This window comes from Myotis daubentonii, chromosome 7 (assembly GCF_963259705.1).
Source record: "Myotis daubentonii chromosome 7, mMyoDau2.1, whole genome shotgun sequence".
NCBI classification, from domain to species: Eukaryota; Metazoa; Chordata; class Mammalia; order Chiroptera; family Vespertilionidae; genus Myotis; species Myotis daubentonii.
Window position 1 is genome coordinate 919,713 of NC_081846.1, and position 14,405 is coordinate 934,117.

The 14,405-nt window shown below is 53.5% G+C and overlaps 1 protein-coding gene across 1 annotated transcript in view; it reads left to right on the forward strand.

Moving 5' to 3' along the window:
* The first annotated feature begins 6,067 nt into the window (after positions 1–6,067).
* Positions 6,068–14,405, forward strand: part of FSIP2 (fibrous sheath interacting protein 2) — a 51,274-nt gene continuing 42,936 nt past the window's right edge. Inside the window, exons 1-6 of the mRNA XM_059704841.1 lie at positions 6,068–6,148; positions 7,325–7,483; positions 8,030–8,169; positions 9,125–9,266; positions 11,350–11,460; positions 13,664–13,790. Coding sequence (XP_059560824.1) covers positions 6,068–6,148; positions 7,325–7,483; positions 8,030–8,169; positions 9,125–9,266; positions 11,350–11,460; positions 13,664–13,790 — 760 coding nt within the window. The remainder of the gene's footprint in view (positions 6,149–7,324; positions 7,484–8,029; positions 8,170–9,124; positions 9,267–11,349; positions 11,461–13,663; positions 13,791–14,405) is intronic.

Genomic DNA, 14,405 nt, shown 5'->3' on the forward strand with positions numbered 1-14,405 from the left:
CACTTCCACAGGGACCTTCTCTGCTACATTGGGGTATAGAAGCACCTTCTTTGAAACAAGAGGGGTTGCAGTAACGCTGTCTGGATTTCATTTTGGTTGTGACAGATGTTGTAGAGACAAGAGGGAAATTCTAAATTACTTTTTTGTGTTGTTTTCGTTACCATTTCGTCTCTCACAGTATCTGAAATGCCTACAGTGCAGACAAGTAAGGAGACAACAGGCACACAGTCGTTGCAGATATCCCTAAAGCCGGCTTGGCTCCCTGCTGGTCTGGTTGGCCGTTCTAATGGGTAAAGTAAAACAGGAAAATGGGCACAAGTCCATTGACATTTTGGAATCAACTATTTATCAATCAATATGAACTTATTTTAATGCAAGGGGAACATTACACTGTCTGGTTTTCAGTCAAAGTTCTCCATGATTTAGAGCAAAACCATTTGACTTTTCCATTCTTTCTGAAGTATTATGTCACAAATTTTGACACTCCCCAAAGTATATTTCAAATTTGGTTTGTGGCGAAATTTTCATCTGTCTTTCATCAGAGGGGCCTTTAATGCAGCACCATTACAGATTTCGATGAATTCTGCAGTCACCTCAACCACCTAAAATTCACAGCCAGAGTGCCAGTACGTCAGTCACCTTTGAAGACAGGCATGCTGGTGAACCTATGACACGCGTGTCAGAGGTGACACTGGAACTCATTTTTTTGGTTGATTTTTCTTTGTTAATATTAAAATAAATATCAAAAATATAAATATTTGTTTTACGACGGTTGCAAATATCAAAAAATTTCTCTACGTGACACGGCACCAGAGTTAAGTTAGGGTTTTTCAAAATGCTGACACGCCGAGCTCAACAGGTTCGCCATCACTGGTTGAGGCCATGAGCAAACATCTGAGGTGAGTCTCCAAAACCCTGAAATGCTGGTCCTGCTGCCTCTATTCGTGTTCTTGCTCCTTTCCGGTCTCTGCAGAAGGAACCGCTCATAGAGTACCATTCAATCTTACAACGACCGAAAGGGATGGCAGAAAAACGAGTTTAAAGTTGTTAACCTGGAAATACAAAGCCCAAGTGAGAGGCAACCAGCGTTTATTTGAGATCAAAGAACTTGCATCGAGGGGCTCGTTCAGGCAGAAGCCCGAGGCTCGCGTTGCCCGTTCGCTCGTTCCAGAGGTTCAAGGAGGCAGCTGTGCCCGGCAGCGCCTCTCGAATGGCTGCTCTTGCTCCTCTCGGAAATGGCTCCACTCGTGCCAGCTTCCCACAAACAACAAGTACAGTGACAAGTGCAATGGCGTTCAGTGTCCACGGAATGTCTGTTGGTTATCTGACACGTTCTGCTAATTAACGCTACTTGAACTACAAACATTGAGAAAAGACTGCCGTCCCCGCCAAAGCGGAGAGAGACCAAATGAGGTCAAGCTGGCACCAAGCGGCCGGCTGGCCTCGGGAGGGAGCCGACCAGGACCTCGGCCCGGCCACGGGCGCGCTGAGCGGGTACAATAGCCACAGGGACCCTGGCGGGAGACCTCATGATGCTCGAAGTCAGCTACTGCTTTGTCGCCAGACACACACAAAGCCAGCACCGACAGTAACAGCCTATTCTCCATCACGGTTCGCTTAGGGAACAGTTCGGAAGTGTTTCTGCTGGACGGTTTGGCTCACACACTCAGGTCCCTGCAGATCGAGGGCGACTAGAGCTGGAGCGGGGGGTGGGGGGGGGCAGCAGTCTCACAGTTTCAGGAAGAGTGAGGCCTGTGTTGCTCAGGGGGTGAGCTTCAACCCATGAACCAGGAGGTCAGGGTTCGATTCCCAGTCAGGGCACAGGCCTGGGTGTGGGTTCAATCCCCAGGGGGCGTGCAGGAGGCAGCTGGTCAATGATTCTCTCTCATCATTGATGTTTCTGTCTCTCTCTTCCTCTCTGTAATCAATAAAAATATAGTTTTTAAATAACAGTGAAAATAGACTCTCCTCCCCCTTCTCAATGACTGAAAAACTGATTCAGGAGAGGAAAAGTGAAAGGTATGAATCTGAAGTATTAGATGTTGGTTTTATATCTCTATCTATCTGCCTATCTGTCTATACATAAATATATAAAAATACAAGTTGTATGTATTATATACATAACGTTTACTAATCTGTAAAAATATGAATGCACTAATAAATAGCTTAATAGGAATAAATTTTATTAGTATTAATCTTACATCTATCTCTCTTCCCCAAAAAGCATAGAAAAACAACCATTTTTAAATAACATACCATGCCAGATTTTTTAATAACATTCATTGTCTATTCAACTATCCCCAATTCCTTAGTAGAGATCTGCAGCTCCATAACACAAGTTAGTTGTACGTGACTTATTTTTTCTGAGTGTGAACAGATAGGACATATTTTATTGTAACTTCTTAAGACTGGCTTATATTTAAATGTATTTTTAAATTGCCCGACTAAGGGAAATTGCTCATGAGAAGCAATGCTTTTTATTGCATTCTTTCTAATAGCTCACAATGACCATGTTAAAATGTGCTTCCACTCCTTTTTATTTTTATTTATTTTCTCTTTAAGAACCACAAGGGTGTTATTCGTGTATTTGCATTTCTTTTCTGATACAAAACTCAGATCTGCGTCAGGAGTGCTGATGTGACCCTATAGTCCATCTGGCCATTGGAATGTACTCTGAACCTGGCGTGCGGTTCTAACCCTGTTCTCGGGCTGATGTTCGAAATAGTAATAAGCTACATGTAAAAGTCAAAACAAAAAATGGAAACATGGGGCTGAGGACACAGAGGAACTAGAACAAAGGAGAGTTTTAAGTTCAGAGACGAAGGTTTTGAGCGAGATGCTAACATGGTGGCCCAGGCACAGCTGCAGAGCTTGAACAGCGGCCGAATGGAACCACCCGGGGAGAGAGACCCCATGAGCAAGGCATCGCCCCTCAGCGCATAGATAAAAGGCAGGAGGGCGAGCCCAGAGGCCGGGCGAATGGAGGCTGCGGTGCACTCCCAGGACTGCAATGGGCAGCCTGTGCTGAGCCAGCAATGCTCCTGCTGCAGACACACCCCGGGCCTCGCGGCTCTGGAACAACACCTGCCACCCCGACCTCCTGCCTGAATCCTGCTTCCTCAGGTCACCCATGGGCGCTGATCCCCGGCTGGACGTCAACCCACAGGCCAAACCCAACATGTCCAATCTCTGCCCTCCACTGTGCCCCCAACATGCATGCAATCCCATTGTTCTCACAGGGTCTGGCCAGAAGCCTGGATGTCATCCCTAACCCTTCTCTCTCTCTCTCTCTCTCTCTCTCTCTCTCTCTCTCTCTCTCACTTTCTCTCTCATAAATACATTTTTATTGATTTCAGAGAGGAAGGGAGAGAGATAGAAACATCAATGATGAGAATCATGGATTGGCTGCCTCCTGCACGCCCCACACTGGGGATGGAGCCCGCAAACCGGGCCTGTGCCCTGACCGGGAATCGAATCCTGACCTCACGGTTCATAGGTCAATGCTCAACCACTGAGCCACGCCGGCAGTGCCTTTATTTCTCTCTTACACGCCTTATATCACATTAGTCAGGAAATCCACTGCCTCGAACCAAACATGTACCCAGAATCCTACCACCTCTCGCCTACCAAGAGGCACCTTCCTCAGCCGCCACACCTCCCCCCTGAGACACAGAAACAGCAGCCTGGCCGGTCTACGCAGGAATCGGGGGCCCGAGAGCTGGGACAGAGGGGACACTAGCACCATGCAGGCGCCCCACCACCAGAGCCAGGGACAGGCAGAGAGCCCCCTGTGGGTTTCACAGACCCGGCCTGCAGGCCTGATCTCACACGACCCGCCTTCAGAAGGACAGGACAAAGGATGATGCTGCTTTAGGCGGCTTGCTCTGAGCTACTGCGTTAGGCAGTGCTGGAACCAATACCATGTTTGTGGAAACTTTCTGTATTCTTTTTAAATGTATTTTATGTTATTATTGACACTATTACAGATGTCTCTCGTTTTCTCCCTTTTTGGCCCCCACCACCTAACCTACCCCCACCAGGCCTTCACCATCGGGCATCTAGGGCAGGTGTGTCTTAGGAAGGGAGTGGCAGTAGGATGACACCCCCCAGAGTTGTCTACATCCTCATTGCCAAGACCTGTGACTGCTCTGTCCCATCGTACTGGACAGTCAAGGCTGCTGGTGGCATGGAGGCTGCCAATCACCTGACCTCGGAACCAGGACATCTCCTGGGCCCTGGCGACGAGCCCAGCGTCATCCAAAGACTCTTCATGGCAGGAGAGGGAAGCAGAGGTCTGAGGCGGAGGGCGGTCTGAGGGTGTGATGTGCTGGATCTGAGGTGGGAGCAAAGGGAAGCTTCTAGAAGCCAGAAGGAACAAGGATGTAGACTGTGCCCTACAGACTCCAGAAAGAGGCAGACTTGCTGGCACCTTGATTTCATCACCGTGGACTCATTTCAGACCGCTGACCTCACCTATGCCACGGTCACACCTCGGTGCTGTGTAAGCCACCAAGATTGGGGCCAGGTGTTCTGGCAGCAACGAAAAACCAACACGGGACCAAGTCACAGAGGCTGCTACGTGCTGTGTGTTCAGTCTCCCTGGGAGGAATCAGGAATCTAATGCGGGTAGAGAAACGGCAGCAAAGACGAACTTGGTAAGAGACGATGGACTGTTGGGAATAAAGGTTTGTTCTGAGGCTGTGGAAATCAGACCAAAAAAACAGAGATAAGCTGATGGCCTGGGGAGTGCTGTAGAGATGGGTGAGAGAGGACCAATAATTTCAGTGATGAAACCAGTAGGACTGAGGTCACATGACTGTGGGGAGGAGGGGAGGGAAAGTACCCAGGAGCACTTCGCAGCTGTGAAGGGTGGATACTGGTGTCCCCACAGAGATGTGAAATGCAGGAAAAATGGGCCCTTTGTGTTGTCCGTTGAGGTGGAGAGTGTGGGTTGAGATTTGAGGACCCCGAGTTTCAGAGGGTTGTGGCCCATCCACGTGGGGAGCGAGGGTGGACTCTATGCCCAGGTTAGACTTCCAACTTAGGTGTCCTAAGCGTGTGAGCAGCATCACAGCAAAGCAAGACACTGCCTCTGGGGGCTCCACACCATAGTGACTACGATTCGTCTTTAATCTTTGAACAGAAACGGGTGATTATCCGCAAGGCTGTGACCAAGATTCAATGTGGTGCTTAGCCCAGTGTCTGGAGTTAGTAGTATATTCTCAAGAAATGGTAGGTATCATTACTAAACGGCCCAGGAATCACAGGGAACAGCAAGGCTATGGAATCCACGAGGCTAAATCCAAATTCCTGAATCAGGACCAGCCGCTACCCTCGATGTCCTTACTGCCTACATAGCTCCTAGGAGAACAGGGTCGTATTTCAGTCCCTGCCCAACTCAGTGACTGGCCAAGGGCGTCAGGCTTTGTGTACGTTCTGGCCAAATGGCTAAGAGGAGAAAGAGAGGAGGCCGAGAGGGGGGAGGAGAAGAGAGAAGAGAACTAGAAGGAAAAGAGGGAAACTACCAGGAGGAGGGGAGGAGGAAGGCAACATTCCCACAAGGGAGCCAAAGTATGTTACGAAGATCTGCATGGGGAGGGGCTGGGGGAGCCTGGGGTGGGGTGTGCTCATCGTCTGGGGGCACAGGGGGCAGCCAGGCCTCTAGCCTTGGGACAGGCAGTACAATCACTCCTGGGGTTTTTGTTTTATTTGTTTTGTTTTCTGGACTCACAGCTCTTTGGAGGCCAGAGAAACTAGCCAGCTGTGCACCAGCAGAGCCACATATGTCGTGAGTCGGGGTTTGCTTGGACCGTTGGTTTGGTGTTGGTTTCAGAGAGAAAGGCCATTTCGATGGTGGGACCCTTAGACCAGGCTCTGGAACTGACCGATTTCCCCAACTCTGGGAGCTCAGGCCTCAGGCTAGAGGGGGACAACCCTGAGGGTTCTGCCCATCAGGGCCCCCACATTCTGACTTGGAACTCTGCCACAGTGAGGTCTTGGAGACGGGGGTCCTGCCACTCCTGGTCCCATCGGGACAAGGGACGGGAAGGCGAAGGGTCGGGCGACGATGGAGCTGTACTTCAGCTCCTGCTCCAAGGCGGCCAGGGCCACCTCCACCAGGACGGCTGCCAGCAGCCTGGGTGACGAGGTGAGGGCAGGGAGAACCCCCACAGGCCCCACGTGGTAACCAGGCACTTGGGGCGCCCTGGGGGGCTCAGTGTCAGCTGCTACTGGCTGGTGGGGGACCCCAGGTCCTCTGTGCTGTCTGCAGGGGGCGCCCTTCAACCCTGGCTGTGTGGCTCTTCACTTCCTTTGTTTACAGCCGAGGTAGACAGTCCTCACCCAAGGAAATACAGCCCAACAATACAGTGTTGTTCACTCAGAATGTGTTAAACAACCAGCTCTCTCAGTGTTCTTACTGCAAAATGAAAAATAAAAAGAAACCCAAAAAAGTCTGGGAGACGTTAGCTATGTATCGTCCCCTTGATTGTGGTGATGGATCAGAGGTGCTTGCCTATGGCCAATCCCATCATAGGGATTATACACACGACGTGCGTGCAGGTCTTAAATGCCTACTGCACCTCAGGAAAGCGGGTGGACGGTAGAGACACCGTCCTCACCTGATGAAGCGAATCTAAGACCATCCACAGCCCGGCTCTTCCTCCTGAAGGAAGCCTGGCCTTTGCCGTGTCATCAGGAAAAGGGTAGTGACTCCCACTCCCAGCTCTCCTCCGGGCGTGGCCCAGCCTTTGCAGGAATACAAAATCTGACAGACAGAGAGACAGGAAAGCAAGGAGGAAACTTCTATTGAGAGTACAGTTGTTTCAACAAAAACTTCCATGGAATCTAAATTATTAAAATTTGTAAATGAGTATGGCAAAGTTCAAGAATAAAAGGATAAAATAGCAAAATCAGATCGGTCCTATTTTTAACAACTGTTGTTTAATTGCCATTATTATACACAAAATGTAAAACGCCCGGGGGGAAATCTAGCAGAAGATGCTCGCTCTCTCTGCGATGTAAACTGTGAGTCGTTAATGACAGAAAACAATGAAGATGTAACTATATGGAAGGGAAAAGGAGGAGATGGGGGTCCATGTAAGTGGAGCAGCCCTTGTTTCTGACAAAGAGGCCAAAGCAATTAAGTTTCATCTGCCTGGTGTTGGTTTCAGAAAGAAATGATATTTCAACTCTGGGCCTCTCAGACCAGGCCTAGGACTGATTTCCCCAACTCTGGGTGCTCAAGCCTCAAGCCAGAGGGGCCAGCCCGCTCAGGGCTCTGCCCTCTGGGGCCCCCACATTCCGACTTGGAACTCTGCAACAGTGGGGTCTTGGAGACGGGGGCCCTGGCGATTTCAGGTCCCGTCAGGACCAGGGACTAGGAGGGGAGGTGCCAGCTACGATGGAGCTGTACCTCAACTTCTGCTCCAAGAAGGCTAAGGCTGACTCTATCAAGACGGCCACCAGTAGCCTGGGGGAGGAGGTGAGGGGCCAGGCCAGGTTCTGGTCTTTGGTGGGCGGGGCAGGGAGAGCCCCCACAGGCCCCACTGGTAACCAGTGCCCTGGTGGTGCTCAGCGTTAGTGTGAGCGGCGGGCAAGGCCCCAGGTCCCCTGGCTGCCCTTCCACCCTGACTGTGAGCCTCCTGGCTTCGTTGGCAACAGTAGGAGCAGGGAGGTCTCACCCCCGGAAATAGAGCCTAAAGGAAAGACGAACACTCCCCAACTGGCCCCGACAGGGAGGCTACGAGCCCGCTCCCCAGGCATCGAGTGGGCGGCTGGAAAGGGATGATCTTTGTCTCCCCTTCTCAGGGAGAAACGTTTCCTTTGGTTCAGTTTCCCACGTCTGTAATAGACGCAAAATACACTGAGATGGCGTTCAACAGAATTAGCTCTTCAGAAAGTACAGGGGGGTTACTGGACACTACGTAGAAAAAGGCGTATCAATGGGACGTCCTATTTCTGGTAAACTTTACACTGTATATGCACAGAGATAAGCGTATGTGCACGGTGCACACTTTTATTTTAATAGAAAATGCTTACAAGGCAAGTCAATCAACTACAAGACAACCACCAGCTACCTGGACATCCTGAAGTTACCCAGTTCCAAAACTGGATGCTGATGGACCGCGTCCCATCTTTCAGGGACCAGGAGCGGCTCATACGGCACAGGTAGGGCTGGAGGGGAGGCCCGGTGTGTGTGCACCCTGCACGCCAATAAGCTGGGAAAATACTAGAAAGAACTGGAGTTGGGCATGTTTTAACACAGTCGACACGATCTAACGCCACTCTTGCCCTCAGTCCAGAGAGGCAGGGAGACCAAGGGGCACAGAAATCGGGAACGTGGATGCCAGGGAAGGAAGCGCAATTTCCAGCAGAAACGCTAGGGCTTCTGGGAATCCAAGAGGTGGTCCACACTGAGGGCAGGGGAAAGACTCCGACTCAGTCCTTGCTGCAGCTGGAGGGAAAGACCTCTTAGCACACTTAGCCGCTAGCAGCAGCTTTTTATGGCTCATCTTTAAGGGCCGACGGATGGCACGAGCCTGAGGAAGTTAGTGCAAAGTCAAAAACGGAGGTGGATTAAACTGTCTCTAATGCTGATGTGGAGCTGCACCGTCCCTAAAAGAGACAGTGTGAGCGCTCAGGTCCCTCCTCCTGTCCCACCGCTGCCGTTCTGGGCCCAGCCCGTAGCTGAGGAAGCGGAAGGGCTTTATCGTTTGTGGGCTCCCCCTCCTCCTGTCTCCTCCTCCGTGAAGGTGAGGGGTTGGGCGGCACAGCCTGACTTTCATGTCCGCGGGATTTATTTTGTGGTCGTTCTGTAAGCATATGACATACCCGAGACCGGACTCCAGATGGTCAAGGCTTTGTGAGTCCCTGGGGACCTGGGATACAACTTTTTCTCAGGAAACATGGGTCTTTTTCTCTCTGTCTGAAATCAAGTTCTCGGTTATTTCCATCTCCTTTGCGAACGCAGACCCTTAGAGCCGCTGAGTTGGGAATAACATGGTGCCCCATGGTTTCACCGTGTCTGCTCCCCTCTAACCATGGTCCCGTCCGCAGCAGACACTGGTGCCCACGGGGAGGGGTGGGGGGGGATGGAAGCCGCTCACCCGCGCCTGCGCTGCAGGTACCTGGACATGATCAACCGGGAGCTGGAGTACCGGGAGCGCCGGGCGGAGGAGCAGCGCCGGCTCTGGATGGACCGGGAGGACCGCCGGCACTGGGACCACATGCGCAGGAAACTGGGGCTGCGCAGGAAGATCGAGGAGGTGAAACGCGGGCGTGGGGGTTTCATTCACAAGTGACTTCGCTGTCAGCCTCCTGACGCCATGCCAGGCCTGGGTCCCGTGCCCACACGCATCCTCTCCTGGCTCCCCCAGGCAGCGGCTGCACCCACCAGCAGCTCACATCACAGCTCCACGGGCCTCCACAGGCCTGTCGGACCCGAGAGCCATGCCTGTGAACATCACAGACATCATTTATTTCTATGTGTTTAATATATATACACGAGAGGCCCGGTGCACAAAAATTTGTGCACTTGGGGGGGTCCCTCAGCCTGGCCTATGCCCTCTTGCAGTCTGGGACCCCTCGGAGGATGTGCACCTACTGGCTTAGGCCTGCTCCCCGGGGGATTGGGCCCAAGCTGGCAGTCAGACATCCCTCTGGCAGCCTGAGAGCCCTCGGGAGATGTCCACTTGCCAGCGGGGAGCAGACCTAAGCTGCAGTCAGACATCCTTAGCGCTGCTGAGGAGGCAGGAGAGGCTCCCACCACCACCGCTGTGCTGGCAGCCATCAGCCTGGCTTGTGGCTGAAAGAGCTCCCCCTGTGGGAGCGCACTGACCACCAGGGGACAGCTCCTGCATTGAGCATCTGCCCCCTGGTGGTCAGTGTGTGTCATAGTGACCAGTCTTTCTCAGTTGTTCTGCTGTTAGGGTCAATTTGCATATTACCCTTTTATTATATAGGATAGATGTCTGGTACACTGGTGGGGGCCAGCTGGTTTGCCCTGAAGGGTGTCCCGGATCAGGGTGGGGCCCACTGGGATGCCTGGCCAGCCTGGGTGAGGGGCTGATGGCTGTTTGCAGGCTGGTCAAGCCCGCCAGTGGGGACCCTCACCCCATGGGGGTTTGGCCAGCCTGGGTGAAGGGCTAATGGCTGTTTTCAGGCTGCCCCAAATCCCTTCAGGGTGGGGGTCCCCACTGGGGTGCCTGGCCAGCCTGGGTGAGGGGCTGATGGATGTTTGCAGGCTGGTCAAGGCCCCCCTCAGTGGGGACCCTCACCCCATGGAGGTTTGGCCAGCCTGGGTGAGGGGCCAATGGCTGTTTTCAGGCTGGCCACACCCCCTTTAGGGTGAGGGGTCCCCACTGGGGTGCCTGGCCAGTCTGGGTGAGGGGCTGAGGGCTGTTTTCAGGCTGGCCAAGCCCCCCCGGCGACGGAAGCTCCCAGCCTCTCCTTTTTTTCTTTCTTTTTTTTTATTCTAAGATTTATTTACCTCCTATAATTGAAACTTTGTAGCCTTGAGAGGAGCTCAGAGCTGGCCAGGACAGGCAGGAGGGAAGCTTGGCTTCCTCCATCGCCAGGGGCAACCAAGCCTCCTGCTTGCTCCAGCTCCGTGGCCACGGCCGGCTGAAAGCAGGTATCTGGGGGTTATTTACCTTCTATAATTGAAACTTTGTTGCTTTGAGTGGAGCTCAGAGCCACTGCGGCAGGCGGGAAGCTGGGTTTCCTCCATCATTGGGGTAACCAAGCCTCCTGCTTGCTCCAGCTCCATGGCTGCCGGCCACCATCTTGGTTGGGTTAATTTGCATATAATCGCTCTGATTGGCTGGTGGGCATGGCTTAAGGCATAGCAAAGGTAAGGTCAATTTGCATGTTTGTCTTTTATTAGTGTAGATTATTATTGTAAGTATTACAGATTTTTTAAAATATATTTTTATTGACTTCAGAGAGGAAGGGAGGGAGAGAGATGACACATCAATGATGAGAGAGAATCATGGGTCTGCTGCCTCCTGCACACCCCACATTGGGGATGGAGCCCACAACCCGGGCATATGCCCTGACCGGGAATCGAACCTTGACCTCCTGGTTCCTAGGTCAATGCTCAACTGGCCGGGCAAGTAGACACTAACTGGTCTGGAGACCTCAGTGTGAGGAGGGAGCTTTGGGGGGAAAATGCCAACTTCTCCGCCTGCCTTCCCCCGGGGCCGGAGGAAGGAGCCCCCTTTGGGACCAGTGCCCACGCTCACTGCCCGGGGCCTGCTTTCGGGGCCCTGACTTGGTCGCATCTGCCGGGTGGTGGTGGACAAGGACAAAGGCTTGGGGTGCACACTCACAGCAACTCTGCGCCTCCAGGAATGGAAGACAAAGGAGATGCTGCTGCTCACGAGAATCGTAGAAGACGTGAAGCGAGAAGCACGAATAGAGGAGCAGCGGCGGCGGAACCGGGAGGAGAGCGACAGGAAGGTAGACAAGGCCTCCCCTCTGCCACATCGGGGGTACAGGCGGGGGCTAGTGTGGGCTCCCCTCTGCCACATCGGGGGTACAGGCAAGGGCCAGTGTGGGCTCCCCTCTGCCACATCGGGGGTACAGGCGGGGGCTAGTGTGGGCTCCCCTCTGCCACATCGGGGGTACAGGCGGGGGCTAGTGTGGGCTCCCCTCTGCCACATCGGGGGTACAGGCAAGGGCCAGTGTGGGCTCCCCTCTGCCACATCGGGGGTACAGGCGGGGGCTAGTGTGGGCTCCCCTCTGCCACATCGGGGGTACAGGCAAGGGCCAGTGTGGGCTCCCCTCTGCCACATCGGGGGTACAGGCGGGGGCTAGTGTGGGCTCCCCTCTGCCACATCGGGGGTATAGGCGGGGGCTAGTGTGGGCTCCCCTCTGCGGGGTACAGGCGGGGGCTAGTGTGGGCTCCCCTCTGCGGGGTACAGGCGGGGGCTAGTGTGGGCTCCCCTCTGCCACATCGGGGGTACAGGCGGGGGCTAGTGTGGGCTCCCCTCTGCCACATCGGGGGTACAGGCGGGGGCTAGTGTGGGCTCCCCTCTGCCACATCGGGGGTACAGGCAAGGGCCAGTGTGGGCTCCCCTCTGCGGGGTACAGGCGGGGGCTAGTGTGGGCTCCCCTCTGCCACATCGGGGGTGCAGGCAAGGGCCAGTGTGGGCTCCCCTCTGCGGGGTACAGGCGGGGGCTAGTGTGGGCTCCCCTCTGCGGGGTACAGGCGGGGGCTAGTGTGGGCTCCCCTCTGCGGGGTACAGGTGGGGGCTAGTGTGGGCTCCCCTCTGCCACATCGGGGGTACAGGAAAGGGCCAGTGTGGGCTCCCCTCTGCAGGGCACAGGAAGGTAGCTGTGGCCTCCCTCTGCGGGGTACAGGCGGGGGCTAGTGTGGGCTCTGAGGGACACGTGCGCTGCAGTGTGTCGCCCCGAATGGGGTCGCCGGCAGCTCCGAGCGATGAACACGGTTCCCACTTGGGCCACACTGGGTTCTGACTACAGTTCAGAAAGCACCACCCCAGGGTTTGACGGTCCCACACCATGAACCACACTTGAAATTCCTACAGGAAACAAGTGATGGGACTGATTTTTTTCTTAGAATCAAAATTTCTTGGGAAAAGTTCTCCATTTTCACCCATCAGTTAATTTCAGAGTAAATGCTTTTAATTTTAAATCAGATATAATATTTTAAGATTTTGAGTCTCAAAAAAGAGAGCGAGAAAGGATTGGCAATCCCAGCCCCACGCCATGAACGACTGGCACACGCCCTCCCAGAGGCACGCCTCGCACACAGTATCTCTGGGGGCGTCTGGGATTGACGTATTTCCTGATGCTTTGTATGCTTAGCTGCCTTTGAGCGGAGGCGCGATACACCATGAACTTGACTTTTGGGGTGCTGAATCTTTTTCTTATAAATACTATTAATTGTTGTTGTTTTTCTTGGATGGAGATGATTTATTTAGAACCCCTTTGATCAGTGTGGTCTTGCTTTATAAAATGTGTTAGACGGAGCCAGACCGTGTCTAACCTGAGACTAGTTACCCCCCATCCTGCTTCTCCACCCAACGCACCGTGAGCGCCAGTTCCCAGAGTGGCTGTGGGGCAGGCGTGACAGGCGGCCCGGAGCGCGGTGCTCCCGACCCTTCGGGACGGTCCTGGCCGTGGTCCGGGGCCGCTGGCCACGTGCAGGTGCTGCTCCGCTCTCTGCTCGGGAACCGCCTGAGGAGGGCGGGGGCTCGCTCTGGGCAGCTACCCCCTTTCTGGCACCTCCAGGGCCACTCTTAGCCTGGAGGTTCACAAAAGGAAGTCGCGTGTCACGGTTCTATCATGTTTCCCTCGGGTCGGCCTGAGTGACTGTGGGTGAGTCCCTCGGAAACCCCCCCGATGGAAGGTGATTAAAACGTCCTCAGCTTCCCGGACGCTAAGCAGTCAGAGCCCCTTCCGACCGGACTCTGGACGAGGTCCCCGAACACCTGCGGGGAGTGAACTGTGTGTGCCCATCGCGTCTGAGCACAAGTGGAAGCGCACCCGGCTCCCCTCCTGGCGGCGCCCCAACAGCCTGACCGGCCACCCGCCAGGAGGAAGCTTGTGTCCCAGGCGCCCTCGCACCGTTCGTGTTTGTTCTGCGTTTCTCAATGGCCAGGTGATGCTAACCGATGCATTTTCTTTAACGTTTCAGAAACAAGTTCTTTTAGAGAAGAAAATGGCTTATCACTTACAAAAAATGCAACAAAATGGCCTCAGAAGAGAAGACGCAGGGAAGAATACACCAGATTACAGAGGACAGGAGGGCGCGTGCTCTGAATGTAAGCACTCGCGGCAGAGGTGCTTCTGTGGAGAGCATGTTGCTGTGTGCGTAGATGGAAGTGCTTCTGTAAAACAGGGCTTGCTCTCCTTGCTGTGTACCAGGCGCAGCTCTAGACGTTCCCCTATTCCGTTCAAGGTGAAGAGTAGACATGTATGTAAAAACACAGCAAAATAACCTTACAACGTGGTTCAGTAGACGAGGCTGCCTACGCTGCAATTCTAACCAATTTCTCTAGATGTAAAGTCCTGTCTTCTTTGCTGCTACAGCGGTTCTCAACCTTCCTAATGCCACGACCCTCTAATACAGTTCCTCATGTTGTGGTGACCCCCAACCATAAAACTATTTTCGTTGCTACTTCATAACTGTAATGTTGCTACTGTTATGAATCATAATGTAAATATCTGATATGCAGGATGGTCTTAGGCGACCCCTGTGAAAGGGTTGTTCGACCCCCAAAGGGGTAGCGACCCACAGGTTGAGAACCGCTGCTAATGGCTAAAAAAGTTGCGTGAAAGATAATGGCCAAGATATGCCAACCGAGTTTTCTGCGATGTTGCCAGCCAGGAAGAATAGCAGTCAGTTCCAGGACAAAGCAAGGAAGGAGGGGGGCTGA